General features: G+C 42.3%; 1 protein-coding gene across 3 annotated transcripts in view; it reads left to right on the forward strand.

Moving 5' to 3' along the window:
• The window catches only part of igsf9bb (immunoglobulin superfamily, member 9Bb), a 749555-nt gene that overhangs the window by 454233 nt on the left and 280071 nt on the right, over positions 1 to 15251 (forward strand). For all 3 annotated transcript variants that reach the window (XM_072238319.1, XM_072238320.1, XM_072238321.1), the window contains exon 4: positions 4463 to 4614. In XM_072238319.1, the coding sequence (XP_072094420.1) occupies positions 4463 to 4614 (152 nt within the window). The remainder of the gene's footprint in view (positions 1 to 4462; positions 4615 to 15251) is intronic.

The following is a 15251-nucleotide window of genomic DNA, read 5'->3' on the forward strand; positions in this document are numbered from 1 at the left end:
ACAACATTGGTGTGCAGAAGAGCATCTCTGAACGTACAAAACATCAGACCATGAAGTGGATGGGCTGCAGCAGAAGGCCACGAACGTACACCCAGTGGCCGCTTTATTAGGTACTGGAGATACCTCATAAAGTGCCACTGAGTGTAAAGAGGGAAATAAATTGTGGAAGTATAGCTGCGTTAATCCAAACAAATCGAAATAATGGGAATAAAATATTTGTGATTACCATATCTTCTGAAAGAGCTAAACATTTTAATCTAACTAACTTCCTCCCATAGGTTTAATATTTTGCAAAACTGCACTTTATAAAGACACAGTTAGGATTGACATAACTCAGATGAATCATGTCACTTTGTCAAACAGACTCTGAGTAGAACTAGGAACCTTACTTTCTTACATCTGAAAACATAATTAGCCTTCCTCATAACATGCTGTCTTGCTCAGCCACTATAGAGTGACAGTTGCATCTTCTTAAGATATGGTGTATTTTATACTTGAATGACACTTGGAAAAGATCTTTATTCTATGGTTGATTACATCAATTGAAGAGGAATTCACTACATTGCAGTTTAAGATACTGAGGTCAAACGCTGCCTCCTGGTTGGCCAGAGGCACGGGTTTCAGCAATAGCTCTCTGAAGAGACTCTGGAGCATGTTTACGAACATGGAGCCCTAAGGGTAGAACTTTTTAAACACTATGAAAGGTTTTTCTATCAGTCATAGTGAAAAGGTAGAGCGCATGCCATGTTAGCTAAAGTTAGAATAAAGAAGGCAGCGAAAGAAAGAAGATGCTGACAACTCACTGCATACATGTTTTAGAGGTCACCCCTGTACATCTCAAATTCGAGTTCAAGCTCAAGATTATTGTCATCTGACTGTACATATATGTAACCAAATGACACATTGTTTCTCCAGGCCAAGGTGCACCCACACAACATGTGTCACACACAGCACGTAAACTAAAATATTATACTGTAAATATATTAATAAAATATAATTCAAATGCATGCAGTAAAGCACAGCACAAGTAAGTATTAAACAGTGTAGTAAACAGCTTGCTGTCCTAGTAACAAGACCTTGGTGGTGGTAGAGTATTCATTAGTCTCACAGCCTGAGGGAAGAAGCTGTTACCCAGTCTGGTAGTCCTAATCCTGATGTTTCTGTACCTCCTTCCTGGTGATAGTGGGTCAAAGAGATTGTAGGATGGGTGGTAGGGATCCTCAACAATGCTTTGGGCCACAAAAAATGGGGAGAGAGACCCCAGTGATCCTCTCAGCAGTTTATACTGTCCTCAGTTAGGTGTTGCGGTCCGATGCCTTGCAGTTTCTGTACCACACAATGACACAGCCCCCCTTCTCTGCATTGCTGATGAGGCCGACCACTGTAGTATCCTCAGCGAACTCGATGATGCCATTTGAACTGAGTCTGACAGTGCAGTCCTGAGTCATCAGACGAACAGCAGCAGGCTGAGCGCACAGCCCCGGAGGCCACCAGGGCTCAGTATAATGGAGCTTGAGATATGGTGGACAACTCTGTCTGATTGGGGTCTTTCTGTCAAGAAGTCCAAGATTGAGTTACAGGGAGAGGTGTTGAGTCCCAACAAGGACAGTTTACCCACCAGCGTCTGGGGGATGATTGTGTTAAACCCGAGCTGAAGTCAGTGAACAGCATCCTGGTGTGTGAGGCATTGTCTCCTAGGTGGAACAAGACAGAGTAGAGGGCCGAGGCAATGGCATCACCAGTTTGAGCAGTAGGCGAACTGGAAAGGGTCCAATGTAGCTGGATGGTGGTATTTTATCAGATTCATTATCAGCTGCTCAAAGAACTTCATGATTATTGAAGTCAGTGCCACTGGACAGCAATCATTTAGGTCAGTTGCCTTTGCTTTCTTGGGCACTTGAATGATAGTGGCTGCCTTGAAGCCTGCAGGCTCATTAAGACCTCTATTCATTTGGTCACATAGTCCCTCAGCATCGGGCCAAGTATGTTGTCCAGCTCTGCAGCTTTGTGGGGGTTTATCCTTGGTTGATGCCACACAGGATGTCTGTCCCTCATGAAGAGAGGGGGCTTTTCTCAATGTCATGTGATCAAATTGGTCGAATGATGCATAGGAAGCACTCAGCCTGTCAGGAAGGGAGACATCGCTGCCATTGACGCGCAGAGTGGTCTTAAAATTGGTTATGGTTTGTGTACCTTGCAACATGCACTGTGTGTCCCTGGTGTCACAAAGGTGACGGTGGACTCTCAGTGAGTACTCACACTTTGCCTTCCTGATGGAACAGGAGAGGTCTTGCTGACCTTAGAGTTGTCGTGTCATCTGATCTTAAGGCAGTGCCCCAGTCCCTAAGCAGCACACGAACCTCTACAGTCAGCCATGGTTTCAGGTTTGCCTCGGGTGTAGTGTTTATTCACAGTAACATCCTCAATGCACTTTCCTATGCAGCCAGTCATCAATGCCGCAAATTTATCAATGTTGATGTGATGATCGTAGGTAGCCGACTCCCTGAATATGCTCCTGTTCGTGTTTTCGAAGCCGTGCTGAGGTGGCACCTTTTGGCCAGGCCCTGATCTACCTGAGAACTGGTTTGACTTATTTAACCAGTGGTCTGTAAGCAGGGATTAGCAAAACAGTCTCAATATCCGAGGTGAGGGTGGGGGATAGCCTTGTAGGGTCTACGAACGTTGGTATAAACCAGGCCTAATATATTCTCTCTTCTGCATAGAGTACAGCATTACCAACCCCACAGCTGACCAATACATTATTTTCTACTCGGTACAACCTAAGTGATGCATTGAATCAAAATTTTGAGCTCAAAATCACAGGAACTGAAATCTTAGACACTAAATGTAACACTTTTTAATACCACTGTTGAAGAACCCAGCTGCACTGCTATGTTAGAAGCTACACCTGACTTATTGTTTCATTTATGATGAATTATACCCTGTCAAGTTTTATTAAGAATAAACCTACCTTTACTGTAATCAACTTAACTTTACTTAACCTCTCATGGCATTGACCGTATCCTTGCAAATCCAGATAATGAAGTAGTGTCAGTAATACATCTCTGTCTGCCGTAGTCTTTAATCCTTTGGGAAGATTGAAGTTGCATTTCACTCTGCACACCATGACCCTAATGTCAATTGATATGCTTGGAAAACAATCAATGTCATTTGGTCGAGAGTTTGTGAGCCAATCCCAAGGTGAAGTAATTAAGATACAGTAAACCCTCGTCATGAAGGTTAAAACTCAAGCCAGTTTACCTGTGACTAGCTATTAAGAAAAATGGGAAAGATTCACGATATCAGATCAGTGAATCAAAATCAGGTTTACTATCACCGGCATATGTCCCAAAACTTGTTCACTTTGTGGCAGCAGTACAATGCAATACATAATACATAATACATAATAATAGAGGACAAAAAACTATGAATTACAGTATGAATATATATATTAAATAGTTAAATTAAATAAGTAGTGCGAAGAAAAATAGAAATTAATAAAGTCGTGAAGTAGTCGTGGGTTCAATATCCATTTAGGAATTGGATGGTAGAGAAGAAGCTGTTCCCGAATCATTGTGGGATGGGGCATTTATTTAAAAAAGCATAAATGCAATTGAAAAGTCTTCAATGTAGTAAATTAAGTTAAACCTAAATGAAAATCAAAACAAAAATCTGCAGATACTGGAAATCTGTAATAAAAGCAAAAAATACTGAAAAATCTCACGAGGTCAGACAGCATCCACGAAAAGAGAAATATTTAACATCTCGGGGCTGGGGTCTTATCAGAACATTTAAACCCAACTCTGAAATTGCCCCAACGTTTTCCTTTCATGTTCAAATAATCAAGGAGAGATTGAGAGAATTCTGAACCGAGGATACTTGCCATCTTATTTTGTACAGTACATATCCTGAGAGATGAGTGGCAGTACAATTTTGTATTTAATGAGGTTATACAAATTACATGGACACATTCACAAGTAAAAATTCTCTTGGGCTTTCTAAATAGACGAGCATCACTCAGTGCGCCTGCTGCTCTCATATGTGGATGAAATGATTGGCTCCACTGAGCCTTGAAACTAGAAATATTGTAAGAATTTTTGACAAAGTAAATTGGGGTTAACCACTAGTTTTACTGCCTCTCCTATTTCTATTCCCTTTTCTATGCAGTCTTTTTCTTTACTATTCTCATAATGCTCAATCATGGTTTGTTCATTTCCCTCCTCTGTTTGTCTGAACTATGTTTCATTTTGCCTTAGGGAAGCTTCTGGCCTGAACTCGTGGCTCTCATTATCATGGTGCGGTGCTAGATTAAAACAATATTATCAAAAGAGCTGTAGTCTCTTTACACACTGTAGACACACAAGCATATGTTATGAATGGAGAAATTGCAAGCTGGTATTTGGAAATGTTCAGAAGTATTTATATGCGTAATTTAATGTGATGGCTTTGCTTGTCTCTTCAGCTCCCCCTACATTCACGGAAACGCCTCCCATCTATGTGAAAGCCAAGGAAGGAAGCAGCATCACCCTGACATGCACAGCGTTTGGGAACCCCAAGCCCGTTGTAAGCTGGCTGCGAGACAATGTACTGCTTGAGAGCAACCGGAAGTACACGGTAAGGCCTCAAAAGCAATGAGGCTAATGGCCACTAATTTTTTCGTTCTAAGCAAAATGGCTCCATAAATAAGCACTATTTGGAAGTGTAATGCCTTCCTGGCCTCTATTTACCTCTCCTCATTATATTGGTATTGTGGGTTCCTGTATCCTGTACCTAAGGTTTGCAGTAACTTATCTGAGCTGTTTCTTCATGGGCAGTCCCTCGGGAATTGCCTGGGACCTCTCATTTGGTAAGGCAGTGTGGTACAGTGTGCTCAGGCTGATGTAGTTGGTGTCAAATAAGACTGCCTCATTCCCCAACACTTTTCACATTTCTCAACTCTTTCCTGCTGCCACTCCTAGTGACAATTCATTAGATCCACTCCCAAACAGAATTTCCTTCTGCTGTCTTATAGAGAACAACCATAAGCAATTCCTTCCCTTCATAAGTTTCTTTGCCTAGTCCTTGGTGTAGTGGCATCAACACTGCACTTCAAGACAGATAGTCCTGAGTTCAAACCCAGCCGGGTCCCAACTTGCACAGAAGAATGTTCTTCCATATCTTGCCATGAAAACCCTATGGACCCCATGGTCCATGAGGTCACGAAGAGTCGAACTCAACTTAGCGACTGAGCACCAAAACAAGTCCTTGGTGAATTATAGGTGTAGCTGAAAATGGATCTCAGCCAATGCCCCCCCCCATAAACAGAGATTACAGCACATGGATCCAGGAAACTGCTGAAAGCCGTTGAACTAAAATGGTCATCTAGTCATCCATGCACAGATGTTGTGTGAGCTGTTGATATTTTCAGCATTACTTGTTTCTGTAGAAATGTCCTTTATATTTACAGTACACTGGTAACACACACAAATTGCTGGAGGAACTCAGCAGGTCAGGCAGCATCCACAGAAATGAACAAACAGTCAATGCTTCGGGCCGAGACCCTTCATCAGGACTGGTAATATGATTGCTGATGGTTGTGCAGAAGTCCTGACTAGGCATTTTATTTCTAAATGGCAACAAGCCAGCATTCCATATGCTGTTTCTATTCAAGGTGGAGAATTGTACGGCTAAGACCAGGATACTCTTCATGCATATCTACTCCTTGCTAAACCCTGAGGTTTACACACGGCTATTCTGGTAGTCATTTCACCAATGGTCCTGTGAGAAACCACTTGCTGTGAATGACCTATCCACCCTGTTCCTGACTGCAGCCCTCTGTCTCAGGATCAACCTGCTATTGATTGATTAACTAGTTCACTCATCCTGGCTGCAAAGATTTACTTTTAAAAATGGCAACATTGTCTCTTACTTTTGTGCTTTCCCTCCCCGCTTGACCTGAACAAACACTGCTTCACTTTCCTCTCTCAGTTGTCATTGTAATTTTACAAATACAAGTTCACGATTTTTGATTATTCTCCAGACGATCAAATATGTTTTCTGTACTTATAAAGAGGTGTATCATAAAAAATATAAGATTTTTCCGGCGCCCGCTTTCTGCTGTGGAACCAAGGTAAAGGCATACCATGCACACTCTGACAAAGGGTCTTGACCTGAAATGTTGAACATTCCTTTGCCCCCATAAATGCTGCCCATCTGCTGTTTTTCTAGCTGTTTACGCTCTGATGCAGATTTCCTCTAGAACAGGGGTTCCCAACCCAGGGTCCACGGACCCCTCGGTTAATGATAGGGGTCCATGGCATAAATAATGTTGGGAACCATTGCTCTAGAATAATGAGGATTTCCAAACCAAATGCAATTGGAATCTTGCTGTACAACCTTTCAGCTAGTTCCCACTAACTGTGCATTCCCAGCATGGCTATCCATCGCCATAAATATTGGTATAGACAACCATTTTTTCTGGTTATTGTTCCACTCATCCACGACTCTCTGTGTAAAAAAACTTACTTCTGACATCTTCCCCATACTTTCCTCCAATCACCTTAAAATTATCCTCCCCGATATTAACAATCAGATTATGAAGACACGCAGTCCTCTTTTATTGTCATTTAGTAATGCATGCATTAAGAAATGATACAATATTTCCTCCAGTGTGATATTACAAAACACAGGACAGACCAAGACTGAAAAAACTGACAAAACCACATAATTATAACGTATAGTTACAACAGTGCAACAATACCATAACTTGATGAAGAAGTCCATGAGCACAGTAAAAGTTCAAAGTCTCTCAAATGTCCCACATCTCACGCAGACGGGAGAAGGAAGAAAAACTCTCCCTGCCATGCCGACCACAGTCCGACTCTGAGTCATCCGAAAACTTCGAGCTCTGATCAGCTGTCCGACACCGAGTACTGAGCGCCATCTCTGTCCGAACAATTCGACCTCAATCTCGGTCGCCAACAGCAGGCAAAGCCGGGTATTTTGAGGCCTACCCTCCGAAAGATTCCCGACCACGCAGTAACGGCAGCAGCAAACGAGCGTTTCAGAAATTTCTCCAGATGTTCCTCTGTACTTTCACGTCCATCTCCATCAAATCAGAATTGTCCACGGCCCCTATTTAACGGATACGATGTCATTTTTCACCAGAGGGCTGCGCATGCGCGGTGTGCTGCTCTCTCTCCTCCCTCCTTGCCCTAGGAATTTCCACCCTGGGGAAAGTCTATGGTCACTCACAGGTCTCTGGCTATATTAGTTCATTAAATTAGCATTAAACAGTTGATTTGCACCTAAGATTGCCTCTGGAATGTGTAGTCATTCTGTGATCACTTATTCACAAGCACTAAACTAGGGCAAGGTGAAAGGCAAAAGAGTTTGGTTTATTCCGGTGACCTTGTAGAGCTGCTTATTGATACAGTAGAGACGTGAAAGCTCGAAGTCACCTCCAACAGGGAACAAGCAGCCTGCGCTGTGGAAAAGAAACAGATTTCTCATTGTGCAGGAGCTGACAGTGTCATATGATAATGCATACACTGATGTTTTGAGAGGATAGCACTCTTTCCATTAACTGTAACATGACACATCGAACACTGAAAACTCCAAGCTGTTCAGATGAATGGGAAGAAGAAATTGAAAAGCTTGTAAAAGCAAACCATTTATTCTCGGACGTATATTGCTATCATAAATTGTACAGCGTTTTGAATCTCCTTAAGACTAACTGAATATGTCATTTTAATTGTTTTATCAATTGTATTGAAAAGTTAAAATGACAATAAAACAGATTTTCGCAAGGTCACATGTCAAAAGCTTACTTTATCTTTCAAAATAAATAGATTTTTCCCTGCAAGCAAGGGTTTTGTATTTTGGGTAGTTTCAGAATCAGAATCAGGTTTATTATAACTGACATATTGTATTTTGTGAAATTGGTTGTTTTGTGGCAGCAGTACAGTGCAATGCATAAAATATACTATGAATTACACTAAGAAATGTGTGTATATATACACTGTATACCTGTGTGTGTGTGTATATATATAAAAAATTCACACACTTATATATAAGTAGTGCAAAAAGAGAGCCAAATTGTGGTAATGTTCATGGGTGCATGTATTCCTGTCACTGAATGTTGCTCTGCTAGAACAAAGGTTCAAAGGTTCAAAGGTCTAATTTAATGTCAGAGAAATGTATACAATATATATCCTGAAATGCTTTTTCTTCGCAAACATCCATGAAAACCAAGGAGTGCCCCAAAGAATGAATGACAGTTAAATATTAGAACCCCAAAGTTTCCCCTCCCCCGTGTAAGTAGCAGCAAACAACCCCTCCCCCCACCAGCAAAAAAAGCATTGGCATTCACCACTGAGCACTCAAGTGTGAGCAAAGCAATAGCAAAGATACAGACTTGCAGTTACCCCAAAGACTTCACGTTTCACCCGGTATTCGACATACAACAGGTTCTCTCTCTCCCTAATAAGGGAGAAAGGGATGTCTTCGCTTCACAGCGAGAGGGGAGACATAACAAACAACTCGCTGGTTTACGATGTTAGAAGTCCGTTACGTTTCTTTTTTCGAGTTCTGTGCCTGAAGATCGCAAAGATCCTGTGTTTCCAGCCACATAGCTGTAGATACATCAACTCTCCTGATGACACACGGGTCTCCTAACATGACACTGACCCTCAACCTGCCCGTCTCCAGAGCCCCAAGATCCTAGGCTTCCGAATCCGAGCCGGACTCTTAGGCCGAGCCCTTGGCATGCAGAACAACAACCAGTTTTGGAACCCCAAGAGCAGGTCCCATTCCCACAAAGAACCGTAGTCAGCGTTTAACTCCAGGTCAGTGTCTTCAAAAGAACCCTGAAAGGGAAAAATAGAGATATTAAAGAAGGAAATAGAGCTGTTTCCGAAGATGCAAGCAAGCGAGTTGCTGTTAAGCACCATTAACCCTCCTAAGTTCATAAACAGCAGTAGAGATTTTGTTTCCATGATCTTCCTTTGGCTTGATCAGTTCAGATGATTTTCCTCAGTGTCCATGAAAAGCTCTCTGCTTCACCACGGTCTCGTAATCAGCAGGGTGGGATTTCCTTCAGTGTCCATGAAAAGCTCTCTGCTTCACTGTGGTCTCATGGTCAACAGGGTGGGATTTTACAGGCTGTGAAGTATAGTTCATTGCTGTTGAAGCAGTTAGTTACAGTTTGCAGAATGCCAAACAACACAGAGACAGGATGAAGTATTGAGATGGAGGTTTTAGTGTTAGCATCAAAATCAGGTTTATTATCACAGAAATGAAATACAGTACAATGCATTAAAAAGTTACAATAAGTTACAATAAGAAATGTAAAAATGTGCAGAAAAAGAGTGCCAAATGGTGTGACAAGAGTCCTTGATGAGGATGGTTTGGACCCAGATGCTGGTGTATCCGAAGCAAGGATTGAGACACGGTGTCAAACTGGATCGAGAACTGAGCACAAAACAAATGGATGATATCACTGGTTGGGCTAACGATTGAGGCTTCGTTCAGGTGCTCTTTAAATACTCAATTCTTGGTGCCCAAAACATGATCGGCAATTAGCGGGACGGTCATGAACACCAGCTATCCATACTCCAGAGATTTAGAGCATCTAAACCCCGGAAACTGGCACAGTTGGGTGCGTCTCGTAACAAGTGGTAGTGTTCATGGGTTTATTGATCAATCAGAGATCTAATAATGGAGGGATATAAGGTATCGGTGCACCAGTATCGTGGCGGTTAGTGCGATGCTATCTCAGTTCGAGGCAATGGAGTTCGGAGCTCAATTTCAGCTCTGTCTCTAAGGAGTTCTTACGTTCTCCCCGTGACTGTGTGGGTTTCCTCTGGGTGCTCTGGTTTCCTCCCACAATCCACAGACATACTGGTTAGCAGGTTAATTGGTCATTGTAATAGTCCTGTGATTAGGCTAGGGTTAAATAAGTGGGTTGCCGGGCCGCAAGGCTTATTGGACCGAAAGGGCCTGTTCTACGCTGTATCTCTAAATTTAAAAAAAAACTCATTTCTGAAATTTTAAATGTGTGCCATCAGGCTCCTGTACCTCCTCTATGATGGTAGCAATGAGAAGAGGTGATGTCCTGGGTGATGGGGGTCCTTAATGAAGGATGTCTTTATGAGGCATTGCCTTTGAAGATGTCCTTGATACTGGGATTCGCACCCATGACGGAGTTGGCTGAGTTTACACCAGCTTTTTCCAATCCTGTGTATTAGCCCCTCCATGTCAGATGATGATGCAACCAGTCAGAATGTTCTTCCAGCCTTATCTATAACAATTTTCTAGAGTCTTTGGTGACTTTTAGTGGGTTTGGAGAGAATGTTCAGCTGGTTCTAATGTCAGAGCTGATGTTGCTATGCTAGAACTGTTATGAGGGTCATGGTGTTTGTTACTTTATGCTTCCAGAACCTTCCCCTGCAAATCCGCTGAATGATAAGCAAACCAACATCAGTGACCTTCTCAGGCCAACCAGTGTTCGAAGCTCTGTCATAGAAACTGACAGAGAAAAAGTTTCAGGGTATGAAACTGTGGCTACACAGGTTGATAGGGTGGTTAAGAAGGCATATGGCATGCTTGCCTTTATTAGTCGAGGCATTGAGTTCAAACGTCAGGAAGTTACGCTGCAGATCTATAAAACTGCTTAATGGTGGCCTTCATATGCTGGCCTTCATAACAAGGGGAATTGCGTGTAAGAGCAAAGAGGTCCTTCTGCAGCTGTACAGGGCCCTGGTGAGAGCACACCTGGAGTACTGTGTGCAGTTTTGGTCTCCAAATTTGAGGAAGGATATTTTTGCTATTGAGGGAGTGCAGCGTAGGTTCACAAGGTTAATTGCCGGGATGGCGGACTGTCATATGTCGAAAGATTGGAGCGACTGGGCTTGTATACTCTGGAATTTAGAAGGCTAAGAGGGGATCTTATTGAAACATATAAGATTATTAAGTGATTGGACAGGCTGGAGGCAAGAAGCATGTTCCTGCTGATGGGTGAGTCCAGAACCAGAGGCCACAGTTTAAGAATAAGGGGTAGGCCATTTAGAATGGAGTTGAAGATAAACTTTTTCACCCAGAGAGTGGTGGATGTATGGAATGCTCTGCCACAGAAGGCTGTGGAGGCCGTCTCTGGATGCTTTCAAGAAAGAGATGGATAGAGCTCTTAAAGATAGTGGAATCAAAGGTTATGGGGATAAGGCAGGAACTGGATACTGATTGTGGATGATCAGCCATGATCACAGTGAATGGCGGTGCTGGCTCGGAGGGCCGAATGGCCTACTCCTGCACCTATTGTCTATTGTCTAACTCTAGCTAAGTTGCATCTGAGGTATTGCATATAGTTCTAGTCATCCCATTATAGGAAGGATGTCGAGGCATTGGAGAGGGTGCAGAAGAGGTTTACGAGGATGCTGCCTGGATTAGAGGGCATGTGCTATCACACGAGTTTGGACAAACTTGGGTTGCTTTCTCTGGCGTAGCGGAGGCCGAGGGGAGATCTAATAGGGGTTTATAAGATTATGAGGACATAGATAAAGTAGACAGACAGTATCTTTTTCCGAGTTGAAACATATAATACCAGAGGGCATTTATTTAAGGAGAGAGGGGTAATTTCAAAGGAGATGTGAGGACTAAGTTTTTTACACAGAGAGTGGTAGGTGCCTGGAATGTCCTGCCAGGGGTGGTGGTAGAGACAGATACATTAGGGATTTTTAAGAGACATTTGAATAGGCATATGGTGAGAGGAAAATGGAAGGATATAGACATTGTGCAGGCAGAAGGGATTCGTTAGTTGGCCATTTAATTACTAATTTAATTGGTTCAGCACAACATTGTGGGCTGAAGGGCCTGTTCCTGTGATGTATTGTTCTATGTTCTATGTACTCAAAATGCAGCATTCTTTCTGACTCCTGGGAATCTCTTGTACAAGAGCAATTGAAGTGAAGAAGGGAAATTAAGGATGGTACTTAGATCCTCAGTGCCATGCATTGGGAGCATATGGAAGCCCTGTTTCAGTGACTGTGGAAGTGGCTCACCTCACAGACTACACAGTTGCCCTGTCCGTCAGCTACCATCTGTGGAAAAAACTACAGTTTCCACATTGGCCTCAATAGCCACTCCACAACTCACATAACCAAAATGGAAGGGAGTCACCCTTTCTCCCAAATGACTGGCAAAGAAAAATATGCACTGAAGTAATCTCACAAGCCTTAGTCATTTATCAAAGACCAGATAAATTTTGAACAAACAAGTGGAGATGGCAGTCTATTATTTGTGCTGACTTATCAGTAATGTGACCCAGTTGACCCCCAGTGTTACTATTTCCTTGACTCGGTCATTACCTCAAATAGTCATCCAGTTTTCAGTTATGTCTCATTAATCTCTGCTTTAATATTTGTTGGAATAGAATTATACGGCTTTGTTCATCAGTCTCAATGACAGACTGAGTGCGGCTGTTGAGATCAGTTTCTTTTGCAGTATATTGGATAGAATAATAAAGAAGTAACAGATTAGAATAGAAAAATGGAATCACCATTTTGGTAGGTAAAGTAAATTTAAAAGAGTATTTTCTCAAATGGTAATAATTTAGTGTTTAGAGGGACCTGGGTGACTTGTACACAAATCACGAAAAGATATTGTGCATGTTAGCAAGCAATTAAGATGGCAAAGTGTACGTTGGTATTAATTGAAGCGAATGTAGTACGAGAGAGAAAATATATGATGAGGTCTTCAGAATTCAACTGGATTGTGAACTTCAGAAAGGATAAGATGAGGGAACACACACCAGTCCTTAAAGATGGATCAGAAGTGGAAAGAGGGAGCAATTTCAAGTTCCTGGGTGTCAATATCTCTGAGGACCTAACCTGGGATCAACGTATCAATGCAGTTACAAAGAAGGCATGATAGCAGCTATTATTTCATTAGGAATTTGAGGAGTTTTGGTATGTCACAAAAGACACTCACAAATTTGTACAGTGGAGCGCATTCTAACTGGCTGCATCACCGTCTGGTATGGGGATTGGGGGCTACCGCACAGGACCAAAAGAAGCTGCAGAAAATTGTGAACTCAGTCAGCTCCATCATGGGCACGAGCCTCCATAGTATCCAGGACATCTTCAAGGAGCGATGCCTCAGAAAGACTGTGTCCATCATTATGGACCCTCATCACCCAGGACATGCCCTCTTCTCATTGCTACCATCAGGGCAGAGGTACAGAAGCCTGAAGAGATGCACTCAATGATTCAGGGACAGCTTCTTCCCCTCTGCCATCTGATTTCTGAATGGGCATTAAATTCGTGAACATTATCTCACTTCTTTTATGGCACTACTTATTTAATTTAAGTATATATATATACTGTAATTTACAGTTTTTATTAATATGTATTACAATGTACTGCTGTCGCATAACAACACATATGCTGGTGATATTAAGCCTGATTCTGATTCTGATATGGTGTACAGATCTAGTCTCCCTGCTGAGGAAGTATATGCTGTAATAGAGGAGGGTGACATGGATTCACCTGATTGATTCCTGAGCTGGGAGGAAAGGAAATTGTCTATTGAGGAGAGATTAAGCAGACTTTACTCTCTGAAGGTTAAGAGAATAAGATAACTTCAAGTCAAGTCAAGTCAAGTCACTTTTTATTGTCATTTCAACCATAACTGCTGGTACAGAACACAGTAAAAAATGAAACAACATTTCCAGGACCATGGTGCTGCATGAAACAATACAAAAACTACACTGAACTACGTCAGAAAAAAACATAAAAACTACACTAGACTACAGACCTATCCAGGACTGAATAAAGTGCACAAAAAACCATGCGGGCAGGACAATAAATAATAATAAATAATAAACAAGACAATAGGCACAGTAGAGGGCAGTAGGTTGGTGTCAAACCAGGCTCTGGGTATTGAGGAGTCTGATGGCTTGGGGGAAGAAACTGTTACATAGTCTGGTCATGAGAGCCCGAATGCTTTGGTGCCTTTTTCCAGATGGCAGGAGGGAGAAGAGTTTATAAGAGGGGTGCGTGGGGCCCTTCATAATGCTGTTTGCTTTGCGGATGCAGCGTGTGGTGTAAATGTCTGTGATGGCGGGAAGAGAGACAAAAACATATGGAATTCTAACATGGCTTGACAAGGTATGTTCACAGGTGCTATTTTCTTCAACTGCCATATCAGGGATCAGTGACAAAGTGTAGTTGGTTATGCAGGACTATAAAGATTATGAAAAATCATCTGGGGAGCAATGATTTTCTCTGTCCCAGCAGTTGTGAACACAGCTGAGCATTGTACAATCATCAGGGAACTTCTCCCACCCTTGATGAAGGAAAGGCCATTGAAGAAGCAACTGAAGATTGCTATAACTACGTTCTGAGGCTAAGCCAAATGACCAATAACCTCTTCCCAAGTGTGATTCACCTCAGATGTCCCCACCCCCAGCCCCCAATAGCCAATTATGTAAATTTTTCTGTGGCAACACACAAAATGCTGGAGGAACTCACCAGGTCAGGCAGCATCTATGGACGAGAATAAATTATCAACATTTCAGGCCAAGACCCTTCATCAGGACTGGAAAGGAAGGGAACAGAAACCAGAATAAGAAGGCGGGGGAGGAGAAGGTGCTCTGGGTTTCCAGCATCAGCAGAATATCTTGTGTTTATAATTTTGCTGTGGCACCTTGTTAGTAAGTAACTCCAGTGCTGTAACTGTACCAAAATAATTATGGTAGAGGTACAGTTCTTCAGTACAAGGATTTAGTTCCAGAGACAGGTTGTTGTCTGACCTCATGCATTTTAAGCTGTCTATAGATAGCATCTGGTATGATTTAATTGATTGAAAAACCCAGCTTTGCGAGGGGCAATTGTTTCAAGAATTCACAATCTTAAGCTCATAGATTGCTTCTGCATCTATCAACTTAGCACAGTGAGCACCGAACAAAGTATGCCTTGAGTGCACATTGGGCTTTGTTTCTCAAAGGACAGTACTGTCCGAATACTGTCATCGATCCTGATTGCTAACCCGACATTTTACTATGTTTTATTTTGGATTCCTTCACTTCCTGTTGATCACCAGCAGTTATAGATATAAATGACCCTGAAGAAAATAACACACAAAATGCTGGAGGAACTCAGCAGGTCAGGCAGCATCCATGGAAATAAATAACAGTCGATGTTTTGGGCCGAGACCCTTCTTCATGACTGAGAAGGAAGGGGGAAGATGCCAGAATAAAAAGGTGTGGGGAGGGGAAG

Source organism: Mobula birostris, chromosome 20 (assembly GCF_030028105.1).
Source record: "Mobula birostris isolate sMobBir1 chromosome 20, sMobBir1.hap1, whole genome shotgun sequence".
In the NCBI taxonomy this organism is placed as follows: domain Eukaryota; kingdom Metazoa; phylum Chordata; class Chondrichthyes; order Myliobatiformes; family Myliobatidae; genus Mobula; species Mobula birostris.